Source organism: Lepidochelys kempii, chromosome 2 (genome assembly GCF_965140265.1).
Source record: "Lepidochelys kempii isolate rLepKem1 chromosome 2, rLepKem1.hap2, whole genome shotgun sequence".
Classification (NCBI taxonomy): Eukaryota; Metazoa; Chordata; order Testudines; family Cheloniidae; genus Lepidochelys; species Lepidochelys kempii.
Genome location: NC_133257.1, coordinates 206,252,557 through 206,277,440, shown reverse-complemented (window position 1 = coordinate 206,277,440; position 24,884 = coordinate 206,252,557). Strand labels below are relative to the sequence as shown.

General features: G+C 42.8%; 1 protein-coding gene across 3 annotated transcripts in view; it reads left to right on the top strand.

The window, feature by feature from the left end:
• Positions 1-24,884, top strand: part of CREB5 (cAMP responsive element binding protein 5) — a 355,572-nt gene that overhangs the window by 100,058 nt on the left and 230,630 nt on the right. For all 3 annotated transcript variants that reach the window (XM_073333614.1, XM_073333615.1, XM_073333612.1), the window contains one exon: positions 16,138-16,310. In XM_073333614.1, the coding sequence (XP_073189715.1) occupies positions 16,138-16,310 (173 nt within the window). The remainder of the gene's footprint in view (positions 1-16,137; positions 16,311-24,884) is intronic.

The window sequence follows — 24,884 nt, the reverse complement described above, 5'->3', positions numbered from 1 at the left end:
CCCCATTGTATTGACCTTATGCTGCTTAATCCTGACAGTCCAACCAAAGCTGCTACAGCCAGAGGAGCTCAAGAGAGTTTTTAGTATGAGCATTTTATTACTGGGCTAGAAGCATTTCCTCTTGACCTCTTATCAGAAAAGTTACATCTATTGGTTTGCTGTATGCACCTGCCTGAATAGAAAATTGTGTGTGTGTGTTGTAGCTACCAAGCTTGTGCTTCTTGACCCAGCAATCTGCCTGAAGAATGCTCTTGTCATTGTATACAGTCAAGGAGTCACTGCTGTAACTCATGTATGATGCCAATGAAATTAGTTAAATGAATATCACAAAATCTCTAAACAAAGCATAAGAAATTAGATGCCAAAACATTGTTCAGTGAATTTGCTACTAATAGTCAAGAAATTGCTCACCTAATGTTGAAAAGCACATCTTTAGCTAGTGGTTTCTAAAGACTTGTAATCTAAAGGATTGCCCCAGGATGTCTACTTCATGTGGATAAAAACAAACTTCTTGTAAAAGAGAAAGGAAAGCCAAGTTTTCAGCTAGCCGCTAACTGGTTTCTAGATCTGGCAGTCACTTCTGTATGTCTAAGGGCTTGTCTATACAGGTGCTGAGTTTACGAAAAGCTGGGGCGTAAATCTGGTCCGCACTAGCTTGCCGCTCACTAAATGTCCATGCGGACCCTGCTGCTGCACACAAGTTTTCTAATGTGCTTTGATCTCCCCCACTTTGAAATGGGAGTAGATTAAAGCTCATTGGGGAACTTTTGGCGCGTGGCATCAGGGCTCACACGGACACTTAGGGTATGTCTGTGCAGGAAAGCCAGACCCACTGTGCTGTCTCAGAGCCCAAGTCAACTGAGCCTCACGGCCCAAGTCAAGTTTGTGCTGCTGGGATAAAAGTAGCTAGGCACTCGGGCTAAGGCTGGAGCCTTGGCTCTGAAACCCAGCAAGGGGGGTGTTACCTACAAAAAAAATCCAGGGCACCCTGCCTATACCCTACTGAGGACTCAAGGCGTGATCCAATCAACTGAGGTACCCCCACCTTTTCCCTTCTGTGGGCTCAGGGTGTAAGGCGCCTATCCTTACCCACAGGGCTCAGGAAGAAACCTGGTCAATTTAAGTACCTGCCCTTTCCCTCGGGGCTCAGGGCTTTACGGGTCTGCGGAACCTTTTCCCAGTGAGAGAGCCTTACACAGCTGTGCTCTAAACATCTATTTATTAGCAACACACACAGAATACACACACCAAGCAAATCTCTTATGCTCACCACTCCCACTATACAGACAAAATTGATCCGATAGCCAGTCAGGATCCTCTTGTCTGTAGGTTTCCGGCGATGCCGCTGCATGTCATGGTCGTGCAGAGGGGTCAGAGTTCTAGCAGCTTGATGTTAAATTTCAGTCCGGAGATGGTTCCCAAAGAGCATTGTTTTTTGTTACATTATATAGGTCGGGGTCTCAAACAGGCGGCCTGCAGGGTTATTTCCTGCGACCCGCCAAGCTCCCTGTGGCCCCTCCCCTACCCCCTGGAGTTATTTCCTGCGGGCCACCAAGCTCCCCTCCCCTAGTTCCCCCTCCCCCCAGCATGCCGTGTCCCCGCTCCTCTGCCTACCTCCAGGAACTTCCCTTTAGCACTTTACAGGAGGGAGTGGGGAGGAGCGGGGAGCCACGTGCTCAGGGGAGGATGCGGGGCAGGGGCGGGGATTTGGGGAAGGGGTTGGAATAGGGGCAGGGAGGGGGTGGAGTTGGGGTGGGGACTTTGCGGAAGGGGTTGGAATGGGGGCGGGGAAGGGTGGGAAGAGGCAGGGCAGGGGTGGGGCCTCATGGAAGGGGTGGAGTGGGGGCGGGGGCAGGGGTGGCGTGGGTGTCAGTGTTGTGGCCCTCGGGCCAATGTGCTAGTCCTCATGTGGCCCTTGTGGTGATTCGAGTTTGAGATCCCTGATATAGGTAAAACTAGCTACCTCCTTTAACTTCACTGAACCTATCACATTATTCAGTATTCCTAGGTAACAAACTTTAACCAATCACACACTGGCACCTATGTTTTCTCCTCTCTGCTCAACTCTTTTTACATTTTATCTCTCATGCCCAAATTATAACTTATTTATGACCTTCTTTGTTTGTGCAGATGGTCAGCAAATTCAGTGGTCAGAGCTTATTTTATCTATTTTACCAATTTTGAGGGACTTTTTGTTTCTTCCCTAAACTTCTCAGTGCCTGGGTGTCTCTACTTTACAACCCTTGGTGTTATAACTCTTGCTAGGGTCATTCCTGAGGTGGGGCACCTTAGCAGCGGTGGAGCATTTTTCCTTAATTTTAGTGGTGAAATCCTTGAGTTTCACCCAAGGCTGGCTTAGTATGGAGGTGAGTTAAATCTCAGGCCCACAGGGTAGGGTCTCAGAGCCTGGGCTCCAGCCTACAGCCCAAGCCCCAACGTCTACACTGCTATTTTTAGCCCCACACTGCCAGCCCCGCGAGCCCAAATCTGTTGACCTGGTCTCGGAGACTCGCTGCCATGATGTGGGGTTTTGTGTGTGCTGTGTAGACATACCCAGGCTAGTGCAGGGTAGATTTATACCCCAGCTTGCCATGAGCTAAGTGTTCATGTAGAAAAGCCTTAACTGATTGTCCTATAAAAACTGACACGTACCCATTTTGCGTGCCGACTTCATATGTGCAATCAGTTTTGTCTTTAAAAATCTAAATAATAATGGCTGTGCGAAACCACAGGCTAGGGCTTATAATTTAGCTTTCTGAAAATAGTTTTCATACTTCTTAACATAATAGTGACGTAACTACAGTGTAGGGTTGAAGGCTGAGAGGTAGTGTGATTTAATAGATAAGGCATTGGACTGAGAATCAGGATCCCTGGATTCTGTTCCTGACTTTCTCATTGATCTGCTTTGTGATCTTGGGTTTGTCACTTCTTCCTCTATGCCCCCTTCCATCCTTTGTCTGTTTTGTGTATTTAGATTCTAAGCTCTTTTGGGACAAGTACTGGCTCTCCTAATGTGTCTATATACTGCCTAACAGAGTGGGGCCCTGATGTCCGTTGAGGTCTTTAGGCACTATTGTAGTACAAATAATAAATAATAAGCAAATCGGTTGCTAGCAGATTTCTTTGGGGGTTTTTTTACATTGATCTAATGGGACCATGCTCAGACCCTCAATATAACATTATAGACATAACACAGGTTTTCTTTAAACAAAGTTCTATAGAGGATGCATTTTCATGTAAAGACGTTCTTTATAGAAAGGGTTGTTCGTTTTTTGTTTGGTGTTCCGTCTGCTCAAGAAAGTAGATTTTAAAAAAAGCTAACTCCAGCATGGCGTATAATGTTTCATTAACAGACCTAACCTTGTTTATTTGCTTTTTAAAATTGTATTTAGAAAAGGAAATCAGTTTGCACCCCTGACATGTTGCCAGATTCCTGTTTATAAATGCTACAATACGCAAGTTGGAAGGAAAAAAAGATTCAGTTTATGACTTTATCATTAAGTTTGACAAAATTTGTATATAGAACCATGCAGCCAATTGTATTTCCCCTGCTCTGCAGCTTCCAATTAGCAGGATGCAGTGCAGTATCCCAGTGCAACATACACTAAATGACCCTAATTGTACCATGCACATTTAGTGTTACTGAGGTTTATTTGAACATAAGAAGCTCTTTGTTTTCTGTACTGTTTGAGTGACTATCCCAGGCAATTCATTGTGTGAGAAATAAATAACCCTTAGCAAAACGCAGCATAGCTGTAGTAAACTTTGTGTCATAAGCATGCAGTATATCTTTTTTTTTTCCTCTAGGAAATTATTTTCCTTTAAAAACTTAATCTGTAATATTGACATTGGTGAGCCATAGCTTTGCTATTCCAAAATTTCGTCTTCCTTTAAATGCTTCCACTAATTTCCCCCATATCATATTTTTTTTCTTTTCTGTAGTGTAATGCCTTATCATAGGTACATCTGGTGCATATTGTATATTATGTGAAGATATACATATGTGAAGAAGGCTTCAGAACATATGTCAAAAACTTAGTCTGCAGAGACATGCCGAAAAGGGCAGGGGGTGGATTGTGGGGGGAGGCCTGGAAGACAAGGGGCATCTTTCAGTATTCATTTCCACTGGTAATTAGAGGGCACCACTGAATGTCTGTAATTAGATCATGTCACAAAAATTAAGATAAAAGACCAAAAGCACTAAATCCCCTGTATTTTCCTCAGAATATCAGAGGAGTCAGAGAGCATTTGGTTGGGGCTAGCAGCCACAGTGAACGGTCAATGTGGGAATCTTAACACACCATGGAAAGGAGTTTTTGATGTAAAAGTTTTCTCTGAAGGACACAAGGAGGAGCCCAAAGGAAGTGACTGTGCTCCACTAAAAATACCAAGGCAGTTTTCAACTGGTGTAAATCAGCAGGGCTCCACTGAACCCAACAGAGCTATGCTGATAGCCAACCGCTGCGGATCTGGCTATGAAGGTGATTGAAAAATGACTGGTATTGTGAGACTGGTGATTTAGAGAGAGGTGTTAGAACCTGCCAGAAACAACAATTACCTCTGCGCTCCAGTTCACCAGCAAATTCAGCAAAACCTTCTGAGGGCCTGCTCCTGTCCCATTGAAGTCAATGGAACAACTGCATTTGGGTGAGATCCTCACCCCCATTCTGGCCCCTTTGTGCTGTGTAAAAGGGCTAGAGCAGCATAAAGGGGTCCTAAAAGCCCCTGCTGCTGCTGCTGGATGAGGATTCCTCCAGCAGGGCACTGGGGAGAGAGCTGTAAGGTTGCCTCCTGAGAGGACCCCTTCCCGAGCCCTGGTGTAGAGGGTGTGCTAGAGGCAGGACCTGGGATCGGGGAGATTAAGAGAAGCATGTTGAGGATGTGCTACAGTATTCAGAACTATGGTGGTTCCAAGCTGCCCTGTAACCCATAGAATAAGGTGAAGGAGCTTTCCGTAACGTAGCTAAGCCACTAGCACTGTCTTAAATTATGGTGGCAGCATCTCCAGACTCCAGAGCAGTTCGGGAGGGCACAAAGGTGACTTAGCCTTATCTTTTCCACCCCCTGGACTAAGGTCTGTACCATGCTTCTGAGGACTTGTCTTTATTGCAGTGGTAGCTTGAGCTATAGCTTGAGTTTTCCCTTAACCCAACTCCCCTTCCCACACAAAAGTCTCTAGCTTGAGTTCGATGGCGCCTTTCAGCAGACCCATCAGGGGCCTGGGTTGAAGCTCAAGTGTTGCTGACACTCCAGCTGGTAATGCAGTGGAGATGCAGCCGCTAGAGCTACAACAACTCATCAGCTGCTCATCCAGTCACGCTGGGCTGCTCATCAAATCACTCAGTGTTGCTGGAGTATTTGCTTTCCAATGTGGTCATTCTCACTCAAGCTAGGCTAGGCTGTCATGTGGAATAGCTCAAATGTAGTAACACTAGATACATTTTTCAGTGAAGACAAGACCTTAGAGCTGCAGCACAGAATTACACCCGTTGACTTCAGTAGAGTAGGATCAGGCTTTAGTTTTTACATTTAGAAAGATAATTTCAGTATTATTACCGGACGTCCTTGACTCACCCTTCCTGAGACTGTGGTGCACCTCGGAAAGGCTTTCTGATAACGTCTTGTAGAACATACTATGTAACCCAGTGTATAACATCTATTACAGGTACGTGTATACAATAATAAGGATAAAAGGAAGAATTTTTAAAAGAGTTCCTTATTTGTAACTCCTCCAAGTAAACCAGTATCTCACGAGTAGCTCTTAGGGTCTTCTTTTCTAAAATTGTTGATCTTAACTCCCCCCCCCACCCCCCGCCACCTTTAAATGAAAAGGGAGTTTCCCCACAGGTTCTGTGATGGATACCTAGGGTACAATTTTCAAAACTGCTGGAGTGACAGCCCCCGAATTTCAAAATTGCTTGAGTTACTTAACCTCCCATTTTTCAAAATAATTTAGTCACTTAGGCTCCTGAGTCCATTGACTTTCAGTGAGACTTAGGCTCCTTAGACTACTTTTGTGCTTTTGAGAATGTTACTCCTAGTGGCCAGATACTTCGATCATGGGTGCACTATAAATGCCTACAAAGATAGATAAGTATAGCTTCAAGGCCTGATGACTTCAGTGAGCGTAGGATTGGTTCCCCTCCATCACTGATATATCTATTTCTTACCTGTGGTTCTTGAGAATACAGAGTATTTTGTAACATTCCCCCCCCCCCCCCGCCTCGAGAAAATCACATTTTTAACATGTGACTGAACAGTCTTGCCAGAAGTTCAAGAATACAGGAACACACTTAATGCTCCTGGCCATTGAATCTTCAAGCAGTTGTGCAGCTAGCTGTGCCATGTATTCAGGGAGAAAATACCAGCTCCCCCACAACGTTTCTTCTCAGTTCTGTGATGTGTCACTAGCAGCTTTAAAAAAGTGTCCATTTTATATTCTGGCTTTTTAGTAAGTATTTCATTCCATTTTAAATGTGTGAGAAAAAGATCCTTTAGCATCACTTTTGGTACTTTTATGTGTCGACCTTTTTAATGACTTCATACCTTGCACTAAGGAAGGGAATTAAATGGATTTAAGCAGTCTGCAATAGGATATTCCTAGTGCTCTCTTCCTATGCTTAATGTTACTACACAGCATTTTTGAAAAGTTCTTTGCTATGTGCTTAATGTCCTTTTCACCTTTCTAGTGCCTTTTCCCATGCAAGCTGTACAGATGTTACAGTTTGAAAATGTATTTTATTACACTCTTCATCTACTAACCTCTACCCTGTTTCCTGCATGCCCATTCTTTTCTTATTTCCTATAAACTTTAAATTGACTTTTTTCCCTGTCTCCTTTTCATAGCATTAGCAAAAACAATTCTTGCTTTTTTTTGCAGTCAGTTTTTTGTGCCAGTTCCTCTGTTGGGGTTGTTCAGAGTGTACAAGCTCATGCATAGTGGTACAAAATTTGGGCCCATGTTTATGGTTCAGTGGATGGGCTTTGGGAACAGATAATGCAGCTGTATTCTTTGTCTTTACCAGAATTGATTTAAACAACATGGAACTAAAATATGAATTTTATCACCAGGCAATTGTAGTGAGGAGATTTGGTATTTGGATTTTAAAAGACCTTCCCTCCCAGTCCAGAGAGAGAGAGAGAGAATTAACATCAAGTTAGTGATTTTGATCTCTGGTTACATAAGGCTATAAGCACTTTGGTGAAATACGTTGCTATTAAATTACCGTAGTTGCTCTATAATTTTAGTTGACAGTGGCCTCCAAGTTTCTGAGAGAGATCCTTAGTTGTATTCTAAGCAGGTCTCATTCAAGGATAGTGGTTGCGGAGTTCTAATCCATCTCTTCATGCAGAAGTGTGTGTGCGTGCAGTTAAGGTTGTGTTGAGAACTCCATTGTAAGGCTTATTCTGAGGAAAGCACACACACCGCTCTCATTTAATCTCAATAAGTTAATGGTTTGAAAATTTCTGTGTGTAAAATAGGCTAGAAGAATATTATCAGAGAGATAAGAGTGTTTGCGGCGGGTGTGTGTGTGTGTGACAACTTAGAATATTTCTCCTTAATGGTATGTGTGGGCATTAAACTTGGTATCACAATTGTCTATGTAACCTTATTGTAGCTTGTGATTTCCATAATTTTAATGTTTTTTTAAATTTATTGTATTAATAGATATGCTCAATGATACATTTTTCACTTGAGTTACACTTAGCAACCTTAATAACTTGATATTTTCTGTTTTGAAAAATATATATATGTACATGATACATTTATTGAAGAAACATACAAAGTTGCAATGAGCCAGATTCTGCTTCCGTTAATGTTAATGGCAAAAGACCTATTCACTTTAATGATTATAAAATATTTTGCAAAATACCCATATGTTGTATGCAGTTGGTCTAGATTATATGTGGGAGTCCCCTTTACCAAAGAGTGATTCTTCAACCACTGCAGAAAAGCTCATTTTAAACAGGAAACTCCTACATGATTTGTTGCCCATTTGTGTATGCTGGTATGTGCTATACTTACTAAAAAATGTCTTGAAGACTTGGTAGCTCAAGGGAATAGTAAGTGGACACAGAGCAAGTCTGTGGTCCAAACTCCAGGTCCAGAAGTGGTGAGCAATGAGTGAAAATCAATGTCATCTAATGGGCGCTTAGTAGCCAATAAAGAATGAATCCATATTCTGTGTTCTGTGTGCTAATGGACAGGTATCCTTATTGCAAATGACATCAGTTGGCTGCTTATTGGCAGCCTCACCAGAGGAGGTACTATTAAGAAAGGAAAGGGTAGTTTATCTCCTGTGACTATTGAGTTGCTTGATTCTCTCCTTTAACTACCACTAGGATGTCCACTAGTGGTGTTTGGGATGTGATATGTACACCTGTCCACTAGACCATGGAAAAGAGACCCCCTAGAGACTTCTGCCTCTAGAAGAAAAGAGTTATCTATCAGACAAGCCATTGAACATGGGAGAAAAATGTCTTGGGGACTTGGGGAATGTCTCTTGGGAACATAAGAAAGGGAGAACACTGTATTTAGCCCCAAATCAGTCTGACTTAGTGGTATATCATCCTGTTGTAGGGGAGAGGGGCTAATCATCCTATTAGCTTTAAAGGAATGTTATGTTTATACATCTCCTTGTGCATCAAGTGTATATATAATCTATAGATCAGGCAACATATTTAAAGGCTAAATAATATTAAATATTCAATGGAGTGCACCTGGCCCAGGGGTCTACTGTAAAGGCTTTGCAGTGTTACCCAGGAAAGAAGGGAGACCTAGATTTTCTGTTCCCAGTCCTAGTCTCTCTCCTCTTTATTGAAAAGCGACTAGGAATTTTGACTGAGGCACTGTATTTAGCCCCTGGAGAAAATAAATCCTCTGTAGCTCTTCAGAACAGAGACCGCCTTTTTCTGTATCTCTCCAGTGCCCATTCCTGATGCCTGGTGGGAACGCACATGTATAATAAAATGATTAATAATAACATAGCTCAAAAATGTCCTCTGCTGGATGATCTGGAATAGTGCCAATTCGAGCTGGTCGTGAAATTTTTGACAAAACAGTTTTTCATTGGGAAAGGTTTCTCAGGACAAGGATGGAATTACTGGTGTGAGAGAACAGCCAATAGCCCATTTGTTAGGTCTCCCACATCTCAGGTGAGTGCCTTAGTCAGCAGGCTATTGGCTATGCTAGGTGGTCTCTCTCTCTCTGTTTTTTCTTTTGGGGGGGGCGGGGGGGTCAAAAAACTTCATCAAAGGTCTCAATTTCATCCCAATGTGAAATGGGAAGATTTTTGAAATCTTGAAAGTTTTCACAGGACAGGAATACCATTTTCCATCCAGCTGTAGGGCCGATGGCTTCTGAAGGGAATCTCATCCACTCAGCTATCTTCTCTCAGAAATGTGGTGGCAGTGATACAGGCACGATCCTCTGGCCATCCTGATTGAAAAGCATGCAGAATTTCTTAAAAGAAAATATAACTGGAGACCAACACAACCAAATAATGATATGATATAATCATTAGTTTGGGGTTTCTCTGCTTTACTCGCTGCTGCTGTTAGAATTTTTTTGCTTGCTATGAGGGCCTGCAATCCCTTGAAATAGTGTCTGCATTTAAATGAAACCTATTAAACTTTTTTTTGGAGCAGTTCAGATCTATTTTGGATCCGGTTCAGGGCTCAGCATTGATGCAAACACATTTTGACTGCTCTGTAAATTCATAACCATCATACAGATGCAAATAATTCTTAGGTTGCAAAACTCTCAACTTGTAAATGTAAGTCATGCCAAGTTTAACATTTCATTGGGAAATCTCAGGCTTTCTTTTTTGTCAGTTGGTACCTAGGTACAGATCACACCTGACGACAGCACTTGGCATTACTCACAGGGATTAATTCATTGGCTGTTCCCACAGGTATTTTAGTTTTTCATCCCTCATGCATTTTACCTATCTTTAACACCTCACTGACAATATAAGACGTTTATTTTAAATAATTATAATTTTCAGACTGCATCACAAGTTTATGCTTGTAGGCGAACAATTACAGTTATAATATCGAGTGTGCAATCAAGGCTTGTCATACACATTGTAACTCAAAGCGTCAGTATCTCAGGGAGAGTGTGAGACAAGTAGAAGAAAATGAAAACATTGAATAAAGGAACAGAAACTCTGACCCCAGTCCTGCAGTGAGCTCTGCCCTTGCAGAACAGAAGTGAAGTCAACAGGGATCTGCACAGGCACAGGGGTCTGCATGTGTGGGGCTCATTACAGGATCAGTACGTGTCTTTTCCCCGTGTGTGATATAGTACTCTTTGTTTGTTGGCCTGTTTCCCTTTGTATATTATGGGTTCCCAAACTATACATCCCAAAGCCCTACATGGGTGGAATGGGAAAAAGTGGGGTAGATGCATGGAAGAGAAAGCATCTCTACTGCTCTCTCCCCTGCTCTGAGTCCAAGCAACTCTGCCCTGCCACACCTGCAGTGCATACTCAGGCTGGAGGAGGAGCTTAAAAGGAGTTCACTTGTGGGCAGCTGGTGGAGATGAGAAGCTCTGCAAAAGGAGCACTGTGGATGGCCCAGTTGCCGGGGCCCTTGCAGGGAAAAGGATCTTGGGCATTTGCAAGGGTAAAGACTTCTTTGTTTTGTTTACCCATGTTTGCTTTCCCCTCTTGCGTGGGGAGGCTGGTAGGAAGTGATCCAGGGAGGCAGCCGCATATCACCCCAGGGAGCAGGACTCAGCCGCCTATCATTGGGCCCGGGTTTGGAAACCAGAGGAGAGGGTGGGCCTGAGTTCCCCTGCCCACCCTGTGATGGGGCTGGAGACAAAAAGCCAATCCCTGATACTAAAGACTCAGGACTATAGAGACCCCATATCCCAGAGAGTCCTGACTCTGGGACTTTGACCGGGTGAAGCTTGAAGCCCCTACTGGGCAATGGAACTAGCATTTGTTAGGCTCTACATACCCGAGAAGGGTGGACACAACTTGTGGCCAACCGGAGGCCTGAGTCACAGAAGGGGACAGATCACGGCAGGATCAGAGTGGCTATCAACTGGAGGTGCCAAGACAGGTCACTTGTGAGAACCTCACCAGATCCCACTAGCAGCACTTGTGGGGAGCAGACCCCTTCACAGGTCAGTGACAACAGTCTAGTGAGCAGAGGTTGACTGAACCTCCGAGATCTGTGTGGGGATGTATGTTGCTGCTTCGTGCAAGTAGCCCCTTCTGGACAGGAAGTATGTGCAGGGAGAGGAGTCATGCTGCCAATGACAAGAAGAGGCTGTGTGGCATGACAGAGGGGCCTCATCCTGTGTGGATTATGTTTATTTTCTCTGTGGCTCCTGCTTAGATCCACAGGGTAGGAATGCCATACCTCCTTCCTGCTCTGTAAAGCACCAGACCTCTCTACTTTGAGCAAAATATTTGTCAGACTCCACAAAGAGAACAGGGATCTGTGTTAGGTGTGGTCTTATGTAACATCCTAATGATCTAGAACAGCAAATAAATGGCATGTTAGTAAAACTTGCAGATGATACTAAATTGGATGGAGTTGCATTAATGAGGACTGAAATAAAGCAGGGAGACCTGGAGAAATTAGAAACACTGGCAGAAAGTTAATTGAAATTCAGCTCAGAAAAATTCAAGCAAATACTGTTTACTGGTGAAAAATGAATCCACGGAGAAATCCTGGGAGCTGGAAATGCTGAAACAGACTCAGTCATGACAGTGGGCAGCAAATTAGATGTGATTTTTCAGTATGATATGGCAACAAAAAAGGTCAATGTAGTTTTGGACTATATGAGGCATGATGCCTTTGGCTGGAAAGGAACAGTCCTGTGCCACTACTCCTGGAATATCTTTCAGCTCTCTGCACATTGGGGCTGAGGTATTACTGTGTGTCTATACAGTACCTAGCACAATGGAGCCCCAATGCTGGTTGGTCCCCGGGCAGTGCTTAGTGCTATATTAAACATGATTAATTATTACCAGAATATTATTGGAAAACTGGAGATATTTCAGCGAAGAGCAACAAATAAAGGGGGCTGGATGGTTGGGGTTTAGGAGGAAAGATTAAACAAGTTCTAGATGTGCATCGTGCATCTCTAACTTGTCTGGTCATTGATATGAACAGAATATTTTTCTTGTATTATTATTATTTTATTTTATTATTAACATTTACAGTTATTCATTGCTGATAGTTAGGGTTTCACTGCACGGACACAAGAAATCCATTTGGCTCTGGTCTTGATCAGAAGCTTAATGAGTGAACTTGTGTCTTTCCATTTACTTCAGTGGGCTTGGGATCAGGCCTGAAATGAATACAGTTTAGAATTCAGGCCAGGTGGCCTGATGTCTCTCTGGATTCCTGTCAGATTGTGCAGTCAGGGTTCGGAAATCTGGGCGAGGTGGAGAGTGATAGATACAACACCAAAAATACCACATGTTACGTCATTCACTTCATGGGCCATGCAGGAAACCCCTCTGGCTGCAAAAGGACTTTGAAGCGCAGCATAGGCACTGGGATTTACTTTCTCCTGGCTAGGTTTCTTTTTGTAACTAGCAAACTATCGGTGACATCACCATCACCTTTGACCATCATAAATTCTTTGTTGCCTTTCCTGTCAAAGCAGCTTCCAAAAACCTTCCTCCAGAGATCCCAGTAAAGCTGTTTTCTTGCTCCTCACTAGCTATGTCTGGTGTTACCAGGTGTTTTTGTGTTTGACTTTGCTTACCTTGCTGACTCTGTTGCACCTTAATTTCCAACATTCCAGTCCTGTTTCCCTTCCAGTACTGCTACTTGCTCAGTATGGCTTGACATGATCTCACAACAAGCTGGATATTAGCATATTATTATTATTTTATATTTTATTTTGATGTTGTTCCCCTACCAAAACTGGGTCAAGGCAGAATTGTGCTAGAAACCCAGCTTTACTTTTGAATCTTGAGTATTGTAGTCATCATAGAAGATAAATAGTACTATTTGATTCTAGCTGGGAGAAAAGGGTAATAAGGGGATTTATTTTCATACCTCTTATTGAATAGTGCACACACACATGCATTAGTTGGCCGAGCTTCCAGAAACCTTACGCTCAACAGCATTGGTCTGTCTGTTGTGTGATAACTTTTGAATGCCACATCCAATCAATTCCAAAATTTTAGGATATGTTCTGGGTATCAATGGACATTTTGGGGAAAATTGGAAAACTGAAAGGGGGGGAAATGTTGGACACATGGGGTATGTCTATACTGCAATTAGATACCTGCTGCTGGCCTGTGCCAGCTGACTAGGGATCACAGGGCTCAGGCTAAGGGGCGGTTTAATTGCAGCATAGACATTCGGGCTTAGATTGCAGCCTGAGCTCTGGGACCCTCCCACCTCACAGGGTCCCAGAGCCTGGGCTCCAGCCCGCACCCAAACATCTACACCGCAGTTAAACAGCCCCTTAGCCCTAGCCTGGCAAGCCCAAGTCAGCTAGCACGGGCCACCTGCGGGTGTCTAATTCAGTGCAGACATATGTCTGAAGTCCCTGCTATTTGATTAGCACAGCCACAGCTTCAAGCATCTCTGCAATTATCTATAGCTCAAACAATTGGTTGATGGTAACCAGCATAACAGTACTTCTGCTCATCCTCCCAACAGAATTTAACATGTTGGCACCCTGAATAATTTATTTGTTGATGGTGCAGGGGTGAAATGGAGGGACATAGGGTGCACCCAGTCCCTAACCTGTGGGCAATAATGGGGGTCCCTATTATGTGGGAGGATGGAATGGGGGAGAAGGGTGAAATGGAGGGAAGAGAATAATAAGAGTTCACCCAGAATCCCTGCCATGGGGGGAGAATGGGAGACCCTGCTGTTGGGGGATGAGGGAATAGGGTCCCACAGACCCCCCTGATAGGGGAAGATTGGGGAACTCTGATGTAGGTGAAAGAAGGGAAGAGGGGAGAGTAGGGGTGTACACAGAGCCCCTGCCATTGATGAAGAGAATGAGGAGGGCCTTGAAATGGGGGCAGAGGAGCTATATAGAGTCTCTGGCATTTGGGGGGAAGGTGGCAATGCTGGCACACATAACCCCTGGCAAAGGAGATATTGGGGTGATTGCATGGAGTCCCTGAAAAAATGGTAGGGTGAGAGGATGGCTCACAGAGAGATTGTGGGGAGTGGAACAGTGGGATGCAATGAGCCCTGGGGGTGTGCAATGAACTCAGCCTACATAAGCATTATGTAGTTTTCATTATCTTTGAAAACTCATGGCGATCGGGAGAGGCCCCGGATGACTGGAAAAAGGCTAATGTAGTGCCCATCTTTAAAAAAGGGAAGAAGGAGGATCCTGGGAGCTACAGGCCAGTCAGCCTCACCTCAGTCCCAGGAAAACTCATGGAGCAGGTCCTCAAGGAATCCATTTTGAAGCACTTAGAGGAGAGGAAAGTGATCAGGAACAGTCAGCATGGATTCACCAAGGAAGGGCAAGTCAAGCCTGACTAACCTAACTGCCTTCTATGATGAGATAACTGGCTCTGTGGATGAGGGGAAAGCAGTGGACGTGTTGTTCCTTGACTTTAGCAAAGCTTTTGACACTGTCTCCCACAGTATTCTTGCCAGCAAGTGAAAGAAGTATGGGCTGGATGAATGGACTATAAGGTGGATAGAAAGCTGGCTAGATTGTCAGGCTCAACAGGTAGTGATCAATGGCTCCATGTCTAGTTGGCAGCCAGTATCAAGTGGAGTGCCCCAAGGGTCGGTCCTGGGGCCACTTTTGTTCAATATCTTCATAAATGATCTGGAAGGTGGTATGGATTGCACCCTCAGCAAGTTTGCAGATGACACTAAACTGGGAGGAGTGGTAGATACGCTGGAGGGTAGGGATAGGATACAGAGAGCCCTAGACAAATTGGAGGATTGGGCGAAAAGAAATCTGATGAGGTTCAACAAGGACAAGTGCAGAGTCCTGCACTTAGGATGGAAGAATCCCATGCACGGCTACAGACTAGGGACCGAAAGGCTAGGCAGTAGTTCTCCAGAAAAGGACCTAGGGGTTACAGTGGACGAGAAGCTGGATATGAGTCAACAGTGTGCCGTTGTTGCCAAGAAGCCCAATGGCCTTTTGGGATGTATAAGGAGGGGGCATTGCCAGCAGATCGAGGGACGTGATCGTTCCCCTCTTTTCGACATTGGTGAGGCCTCATCTGGAGTACTGTGTCCAGTTTTGATACCCACACTACAAGAAGGATGTGGAAAAATTGGAAAATGTCCCACGGACAGAACAAGGAGTAATGGTCTCAAGTTGCAGTAGGGGAGGCTTAGGTTGAATATTAGGAAAAAACTTTTTCACTAGGAGGGTGGTGAAACACTGGAATGCGTTACCCAGGGAGGTGGTGGGATCTCCTTCCTTAGAAGTTTTTAAGGTCAGGCTTGACAGAGCCCTGGCTGGGATGATTTAGTTGGGGATTGGTTCTGCTTTGAGCAGGGGGTTGGACTAGATGACCTCCTGAGGTCCCTTCCAATCTTGATATTCTATGAAGCAACAGAGTGTAGTGACCTCCTACTAGCAGTAGGCTACTGCTCGTTCTCTTGCAAAACAATCCATAGACTGGTGGTTGAAAGTGCCCTCATAAAGTTATTTTTATTCACCAGCCTTGCTGGGCTCTAGGACATCTACTGCATCTAGAAGAAATGGCTTTCTTATGAAATATCACATATGGTTTGTTACTCTAAGACCATAAAACTTGATTCACTTGTCATTCTAAGCAGGTCTAGTTCTCGGTGAACAGCCGGAATAGTAAATCAAAGTGCCATGCACTCACCATGAAAATAATTTTCAAAGGAAAAATATATATCTTATTCAGTCAGAGGAATATGTGCTAAACATCCCCATTATAAATCACGAGTCAGAACCACAGAAGAGTGATTAGTCAACTTCCAGGTATTTTCCATTTGTATTGTCCTGTAAAAGTAAATAGATATTTTTCATTTCTTTGTAGTTGTTAGAGTAAGATATATTGACTGGAGGTATGCCTGGAGCCAGCAACTTTTCATTTTTTGTTGACACTTCCAGATTCCTAATTTTAGGCATACAGCGCATGAAAACAAAATAAAATGTTCATTTTCTCTCCCCCACTTCTCTGCCTTTCACAGAATATCTCGATGCATAACACAGTCGGAGGAGCAATGGCAGGACCTGGAACCCACCAGCTCACGAATACTAGGATGCCAAACCATGACACCAGCGTTGTGATTCAACAAGCCATGCCATCTCCACAGTCCAGCTCGGTTATAACACAAGCACCTTCCACAAATCGACAGATTGGGTATGTTCCCTTTGTTTCTATTTTTTCTCCCTGGCAGTTGTGGCATTGGCCCATATGTTGTGCTCTGAATACTTAAGGGGCATACATACACATGTGTTGATCCCATCACCACTCAGGGGAGACCCCTATAATATGTGATGCACAGTATGTGGAAAAACAGCCACAGTTCATGCCACTATTCTAAAGACAATGTATTTGGTTCTGTAATACTAGATTGTTGCATTTGGATGACTTCCTGCTTTTTTCCCTCCATTTTTTTGGTTCTATGTTGTTAAATTCCAAGTTCAAAACTGTTCTTAAAACTCTATTGGGAAGAAGGAAGACAGGTGGTATTTCTGGACCATCCTTCCAAGTGCTGAGTGCCCTTAGTTTCCATTTACTCAGTTGGGAGAAGAGGATGCCCAGCACATGGCAGGAGTACTCAATACCTTGCAGGATCAGGTCCTCTCTGTTTTGAGTGCTGTATTTATCTGAGGACTGCCAAGAGACAAAGTACAAAGACAATTTAGGAAATATTAAGGTAAATGGAGTTTTGGCACTGAAGACCTTTTTGAAATGGTGCCTAATTTAAATGATAGACCAATATTTATTCCCATGTATTTGTAAGGGTCTTTTGCTGACTATATGTATACCATGAACAGTTATTGTGTTTACAAAAACTTTGTGTTGTCTGTGCCTAAATTTTCAGAACTGCATGCACAAAAACGTATGCAATACATCCACAAAATTTACTTTAATTACACATGAAGTCACCATAATTTAAGATTAAAAGATTAACTATATGTAAACATATAAACATTGTATATGCCAATTCTGTGCACAGTTTGGCACATACAAATCTGAAAACTTGGTCCTGTGTACCCGTGTAACATATAAAAACAGCGATAAACAGCTATAAAAATTTAAACCACTGGAGGTTCCAGAGAATGAAACAGCATTAGAGAGATATTATTGTGGTTTATCTTCTGTAGTTTGATAATGCCTGTTATATGCTTGGCGCAGTCCACATACATGAAGACAGTCACCGCCCCAAATTGTGGTTCACGTAATTGTCGATCGGCCTGCAGATTCTTAAAAGTAAGATTTTAGGGTGAAATCCTGGCACACAAGGCCCCAAAGGTTTCATTCTGCAGGGTTTGGGGAATCCCACAAGAGGATTTAGCATGCTCTTTGGTACTGCAAAGTAGTGCTCCAGAGTGATTCTGCCTATGGGATTAGATAAGGCAGTTTGTGGGCTGGCAGGATGTGACTAGAGGGTCTTCAAACAGCATAGATCCACTTACCCCAACATGACTGTGGTGGTGGAAATCTTAGGCAATCTGCTTCAGAGGAGTCCCCACACCCTCGCCACACCATGGGGAAGACAGTTTCAATTCCAACTCCATCCATTCAGTTTCATATAGGACTGCACTTGGCTTCCGAGCAACTGTTTAAGTACAATGACCAAGAATTACATGTGGTTTTGCAAGATCCTGTCAATCAGGTTTTGAGTTTGCAACAGTTGGGATTCAGGTTCCATTTGATCAGCTTGAGAAATGTAGGCTAAAAGGAACTGTTTCCTGATCAGTTGCTAATGTCTGCATTGGGGGACCTTATGTGATGACCGATATCTTAATTCTGTCAAGTTGTTGCTGCTGCTTTGTTGTTTTGTCTTGTGATAATCATATCAGGCATGAAGTTTGAGAATGAATTTTGCAGCCCATTCAGGGTTCTTTGTAAGGTTTTGATTAGAGCTGTGGATTTTTTTTTTTTGTTACATAACTACACTCAAAAACAAAACTGTAAACTTTTAGAACCTACAAGTCCACTCAGTCCTACTTTTAGTTCACTAAGACAAACAAGTTTGTTTACAATTACAGGAAATAATGCTGCTCTCTTCTTATTTACAATGTCACCAGAAAGTGAGAACAGGCATTTGCATGGCACTTTTGTAGCCGGCATCGCAAGGTATTTACATGCCAGATATGCTAAACATTTGTATGCCCCTTCATGCTTCGGCCACCATTCCAGAGGACGTGCTTCCATGCTGATGACATTCATTAAAAAAATAATGTGTTAATTAAATTTGTGATTAAACTCCTTGGGGTAGAATTGTATGTCTCCTGCTCTGTTTTACCTGCATTCTGCCATATATTTCATGTTATAGCAGTCTCGGATGATGACCCAGCACATGTTCATTTTAAGAACACTTTCACTGCAGATTTCACAAAACGCAAAAAAGGTACCAATGTGAGATAGCTACAGCAAGATTTAAGAATCTGAAGTGCCTTCCAAAATCTGAGAGGTGTGGAGCATGCTTTCAGATGTCTAAAAAGAGCAACACTCTGATGTGGAAACTAGAGAACCCGAACCACCAAAAAAGAAAATCAACCTTCTGCTGGTGGCAACTGACTCAGATGATGAAAATGAACATGCATTGGTCTACACTGCTTTGGATAGTTATCGAGCAGAACCCGTCACCAGCATGGATGCATGTCCTCTGGAATGATGGTTGAAGCATGAAGGGACATATGAATCTTTAGCATATCTGGTACATAAATATCTTGTGACGCTGGCTGTCACAGTGCCATGAGAACGCCTGTTCTCACTTTCAGATGACATTGTAAACAAGAAGCGGGAAGCATTATCTCCTGCAAATGTAAACAAACTTGTTTGTCTGAGCAATTGGCTGAACAAGAAGTAGGACTGAGTAGACTTGCAGGCTTTAAAATTTTAGTTTTATTTTTGAATGCAGCTTTTTTAACATAATTCTACATTTGTAGGTTGAGCTTTCATGATAAAGAGATTGCACTACAGTACTTGTGTCAGGTGAACTGAAAAATACTATTTCTTTTTTATTTTTTACAGTACAAATACTTGTAATCAAAAATAAATATAAGCACTGTATACTGTGTTGTAATTGAAATCAATATATTTGAAAATGTAGAAAACATCCAAAATTATTTAAATAAATGGTATTCTGTTATTGTTTAACAGTGCAATTAATGGTGCGATTAGTCGCGAATAATATTTTTAATTGATTGACAGCCCTAGTTTGATACTAGGTGTCCAATCTAAAAAACTTCATTTTCTTTACAAAACTACCTTGAAAATCATGGGCAGCTGTTAAAGCCTGCTCCCAACACGTCTTATAGAATGGATATATCTTGGTCCCATCTCTACTAGATTTTCATTCCTGCAGTGTGCCTCATTCACAGTCTCAAGATATCAGATGTTATTTTCCAAGATGCTTTGATATCAATCAGAGGATCTTTCATCTTATGGCTCTGTATTTCAGCTAATATACTGATAGGGCGTCAGTATCCTTAACCGTTGTCATTCCAATCTGAGTTTCTGATCTTCCCATTTTGGCCAGGTCATCTGCTACCCTCACTCCTGTATACAGCAATGTGTGATGGTAAAGACCATCCCACGCTGGGGTGTTCCAGAGGAAATCTCTAGCTAACAGGTCTCTGGCAACCATATTCCCACCACCCACCATTCTGTCATGTGATTGATTAATATGTGAGTGCTGAAGGCTGTGTTGAGAGATGTTGTATTGAGAGACATTTGTCAGCATTTTTGTTCTCTGTGTGAATAAGGCCTGTGACACAACCTTCAAAATACGCCATTCTCCCCTCATTGAAGGTGGTTTTGTTTTTTCCTGGTGTGTCCAAGGAGATAATTGCTGCATTTTGGATGTCATCTATTTCCCAAAATCTTGAGCACCCTTGTGGTTTGTCTCTTTTTGTTTAGACTTTCCCTGTGGGGCCTGCTGCATTTATTCAAAGACCGTATCTTGTCAGTTCCATTATCTTCATTTTATCAGTTCTAAATATGGTAAGGATTGGACTTATCTTGGAGGAATACAGACCAGCCAGTGGTTTCAATATTAGGCAACTGATGGTAAAGTCAGAGATGGTCTATAACTAGAAACATAATTACAAGCAGACCAAAGTTTGGTGGGCCTTTAAAAAAATTAAGATCAAGATCCTGGTGCAGGTTTTGAACACCCCAGTCAGATGTGTTTGGATCTCAGGCTTTAGTTTGGGCCGATATGTGTGTAAAATTTTAGGAAAGTTTGCTCCTTCCTTCCCTCAAAATGAAAGCGTGTACTTACCTTAAACATGAATTGTCCCAGAGAATGTGCCTCTAAATGAATACGAACGGTTACATAGAGCAACTGAATAAAATTCCTTTGGCTTCAATGGGAGCAGGAGCAGGCCCCAAAGGTTACAGAGAACCATCTTGTAGCAATATTCTGATTTTTATCACAACCACAGATATTTAAGTGTCAAAATATGGCCAAGCCACCTGCAAATGTTTTCAGTGGCCAGACTCCAACAAAAACAGCAAACAGCAATGAAAGTCTGCCTTCAGACCCTGCACTTGGGCACTGCTCCAGCACGAGAGGCTGGGACCCACCTGTGCCCGTGCACATTTTGTTTTGTGAGAAGTGGGTGTGTTCACAACAGCTGGGATCCTTGACTGGATGTTGTTTGTCCTTCCTCTCCTCTCCTCTCCTCTCCCTCCCACCTCTGCCCCATGCTCTGGCTCTGAAGGCTTGCAAATAAAATGAGATATTGACACAAGTAGGGAAAACATCACAGGAGGAGGATAGTTAAGAAAGGCTTACTGAGACAATATGTACACGTTGTTTCAGATATTAAATAGATGCTACTACTGAACAGGCACCGAGCCAAATCAATCAGAAGAGGGGAGGAACATGAAGAGTAATAACTTTTTAAAAAAATGCAGGGCATTGGCTAATACCTTACCCATCGTATACCCAGTTGAGAACACACAGCAGTATTATTAGTGCAACAAGCTGGCAGGCAGGTATAAACATCCCAATTAGTACTTATGGGGTTAGGCAGCCCTTACCCAAGGGAAAAAAATAACACGGGAGGAATCCTGTGACTAGTAACAACTTGTGCTAAAGAAAATCCGTCGAGGAACACTTCACAGTGAAGCTTGATTAATAGCACATTGTTTGGCGATTAGCTGCACAGTGTCAAGACAGTAAGGCATACCCAGCGAGGGGAGAAAAATGATAGAAGACCAGCATTCATCAAAGTTATGGAAAGGCAGATAAGCTGAATCAGCACCCTACTCCAGATATGAGACTTGTATTAGAATGTACAAGGGCTGAGTTTGTCATTTTATTGTAACTATATTTCATGCAATCCATGCAATTCATGTCGTTCTGTAACAGTCTCTTAACCGAGGAATGGGAAAATAATGGTAAGGCAAGTTACTGGCAACATGATATTCTCTGTGCTTTATCTGTGGACTTCTTTGGCTAGTGTAAGAGAGCTTTTTCCATAGTAGTTAACAGTCCACTTAATAGGTGGCTACAGCCTTCCTGGAAAATGTACGCTTCTTTTTTTGAAACTGAGTGGGAGACATAACTGGAACTCACTGTGTCTGTAGCAGAACCACTGGTACAACTCTGTAGCTGAAATGGAACAAAAAGAGAGGATTTGGTGTTATTATATACTATGAACCAATAGTGTGCTTAGCACTTTACTAAACATAGACCTGACCTGTATAGCAATGAGCTTAGAGTCTAAAAGTGACAGACACCATGGTTCATATAATATACACTATTATCAGAGGAACATTTCAAGACAGACATTTTTCATGAAGACAAAGTGGCCGTTTGGCACAACATCAGGGAAAGAAATTGTAGCAATATCTGATAGAATGGAAGAGCGTGAACAGAGAGAGTGGGAGAAGGAACTAAGAGGGTTTTTGGAATGTGAATTGGGAGAAGCAGATCCCTGAAGGTGAGGATGAGAAGCTAGAATGTGGCAAGGTGAGAGGAGCCTAATGAAGGGGTTTAAAAAAGGAGCGAAATCATCAGTAGTTGGCAAGGAAAATTGTTTTATCAGCGGTTATGGGTTGCAGAGGGCAAGATGAGAGGCAGGGAGGAAGGGGAGGGATGAGATGTTTTCAAGAGTCAAGCTGAGAGGTGGCCAAGACGTAGCTAAAACCTGTTGGGGAGCCTTGAGGCTGCACAGTCCCTTGAACCATTGGCCCTTGAATAGCTCACTGAGATATCAATGCTGAGCCATTGACAAAGCAAGATCTCCTCATGGTGCGGGTGCCTCTGTGTGCTTGAGACCCCAGACGCCAAAGGCAGGGGAGCTATTCAAGCCTCCCAGCATCCCTCCCACACAGCACCAGTACATCTGCCCCAAGATCCCTCCATGCATTCCACTGTCCCCCACATCTCCACTCACTCTCATGGCTACCCATGTCACCCTTTCCCACCGCTCCTCCTACTTCCCTGCCTCTTTCTCCTGGGGGAGGACAGCTCCATGATACGGGGCATGGAGAGTTAGTGGCCACGCAGAGGGATATAAGGGTCTAATAGGTTTATAGGGGGGCACAACAGGTTAGGAGACCATCTATGTCCCCATCCATGCCTCCAAGCTTTGGGAGACTGCCTCATCCTTCCCGGCTGCAGTCTTGGTCCAATTACCCTGAGTTGCATGAGATAAGGACTCTCCCCTTTTCTGTCATTAGTTTGTATCACCGTTATTGAGCCGGCTTGAGCTGGAATCCCATCACAACGCTATGAGCAGCAGCCACAAGCCTCCATGACACTCAGGTGAAATGATTACAAATGAAGCATTCATAGAAAGAGGTTGTGCCCAATACAATAATTCTAATAAGGAAGTATGGTATTATAGGTGTGTGTGAAATATAGCATGACAAAATATTCTTTCAGGCCATATCCACCCCTGCACTCCTCTGCTCCATAGCTGGTTGGTGCTTGTCAAGATCTGCATAAACACCTAAACGACACATGCTTGAGAACTCCTCCCTCTCCTACTACTACTTCTCCTGGTTGTTTGCACTGAGAAGGTTCATGAGCTGCTGACTTAAATCCTCTGAGAGCCTTCTGACACTGCTGAGTCAGGAAGAAAAAGAAACACTACCAGTGGCTCAGCCAGTGTACAATAGGGTTAATAACATCTCTCACACATCCCAAACCATATCTCCCTTACCTCCCCAATGTCTGTTTTCTTACTATAAGGTCCCCAGGGAGATTCTGGGCAATAAGGTATATCAAGATGACCTTCAGGGGACTGATTGGAGGATCAGTAGCTATATAATAAATAGCCTGTCAACCAGGAATGGAGACAGCTCTGTACACTTCTTATCTGACTTTTGAAATTAACCCCTGTACGGAAGTGTAAGTGTGTGTGTGTGTGTATAATAATGTGGATTAAATTTACTAATGAATACTCTCTCTCATTGAAAATGCCTCTGCTAATTTGGAATGAATCATTAATTTCTCATTTAAAAACTTGGCACCTAAGCTGTAGTGTGGATTTGTGGCGCTGCTTTTTATTATTGTTGTTTTTTCTTACTAGAAGGAAGCTCTTGCCATTTTAGCAGAAATCTCCTTTGTACATTTTTTATCCCTTGAGTTTTTATGTCCTTTTTTTGTGTGTGATAGTGATGCTGTAAGTTTCCCAACTTTCAGCTGCTATTCTTCCTCCTTTTTTCTATACATTGATGCTTTCTGTTTCAGGCTTCTTTGGAATTCCTAGGCTTAGACTCAATCTCTCTGCGGAGAAGAGAGTCTTAGGTTGCCTCTTTAGAAAACTTGTCCTGCTAATCAGCAAAAATGTGATGTTGTTATAGTGTACTGGACCTGTTACCATGTCCAACAAAAAGTATTGATACCTCATAGAATTGGGTCAATTCTCACATCTCAGTAACAGCTATAATGTAGGGAATACAGATTTACTTAACTCTGACAATCTGTATCATTTACATACGTTCAGTAGATATGTATACTGTACAAATCTTTTCTAAAGGTGTCCTCAAAATTTATAGTCATAGATTTACACCCTTCTTTGAACTAAAACAGATGTAAAATCACTTTTGGGTGAAAAAGCATCTTGAAGTCACAGTGGGTTTGATACAACAGGTCACGTTTTTCCTAGACCAGGAAAAATCATTAGATTTTTGCACAGCTGAAGTGAACAGCTCTGCTCTTTATCACACAGGCTTCCACTTAACATGCTCTAATGCGTGATCCCAATATGTGATTTATCCAAGTGTCAGCTCCTTTTGATTTGTACCTAATCTGCAGTAAAACTCTATATCAAACAATATAGACCTTTCTTTTTGTCTGCTGGCATATGTCTGCTCTACATTCTGCAGCAAAAGTGAATTAATTTGCAGGTTCCGGAGAGAAAACATGCCTTGAGATGCTTTCTCACCCCATATAATTTCAAAGAAATGATCAAATGTGTGGTGGTGGTGACTTGCTAGTAGAAATGAATGAGTACAAAGCAGAGAAGAGATTTATGTATTCTGAAGAACTCTGATTACTTTCTCGCTACTCAGTAAAAAGTTATAGACTGCTCTGTTTTTCCAAGAGAAGAATCTGATTAGGTATTGATGTAGTGAATAATACTTACTTCTTTCATCAGAAGATCTTAAAGGATTTTGCAAAGGATGTACATTTCATTCAGTAAAGCCTTAATGATTATTTTCTACGTGTATGTGATTGAAAAACAGTGATGATTGCTCAGAGAGAGGGTCTAGGAAAAGGTGGGTCTAGGAACATTT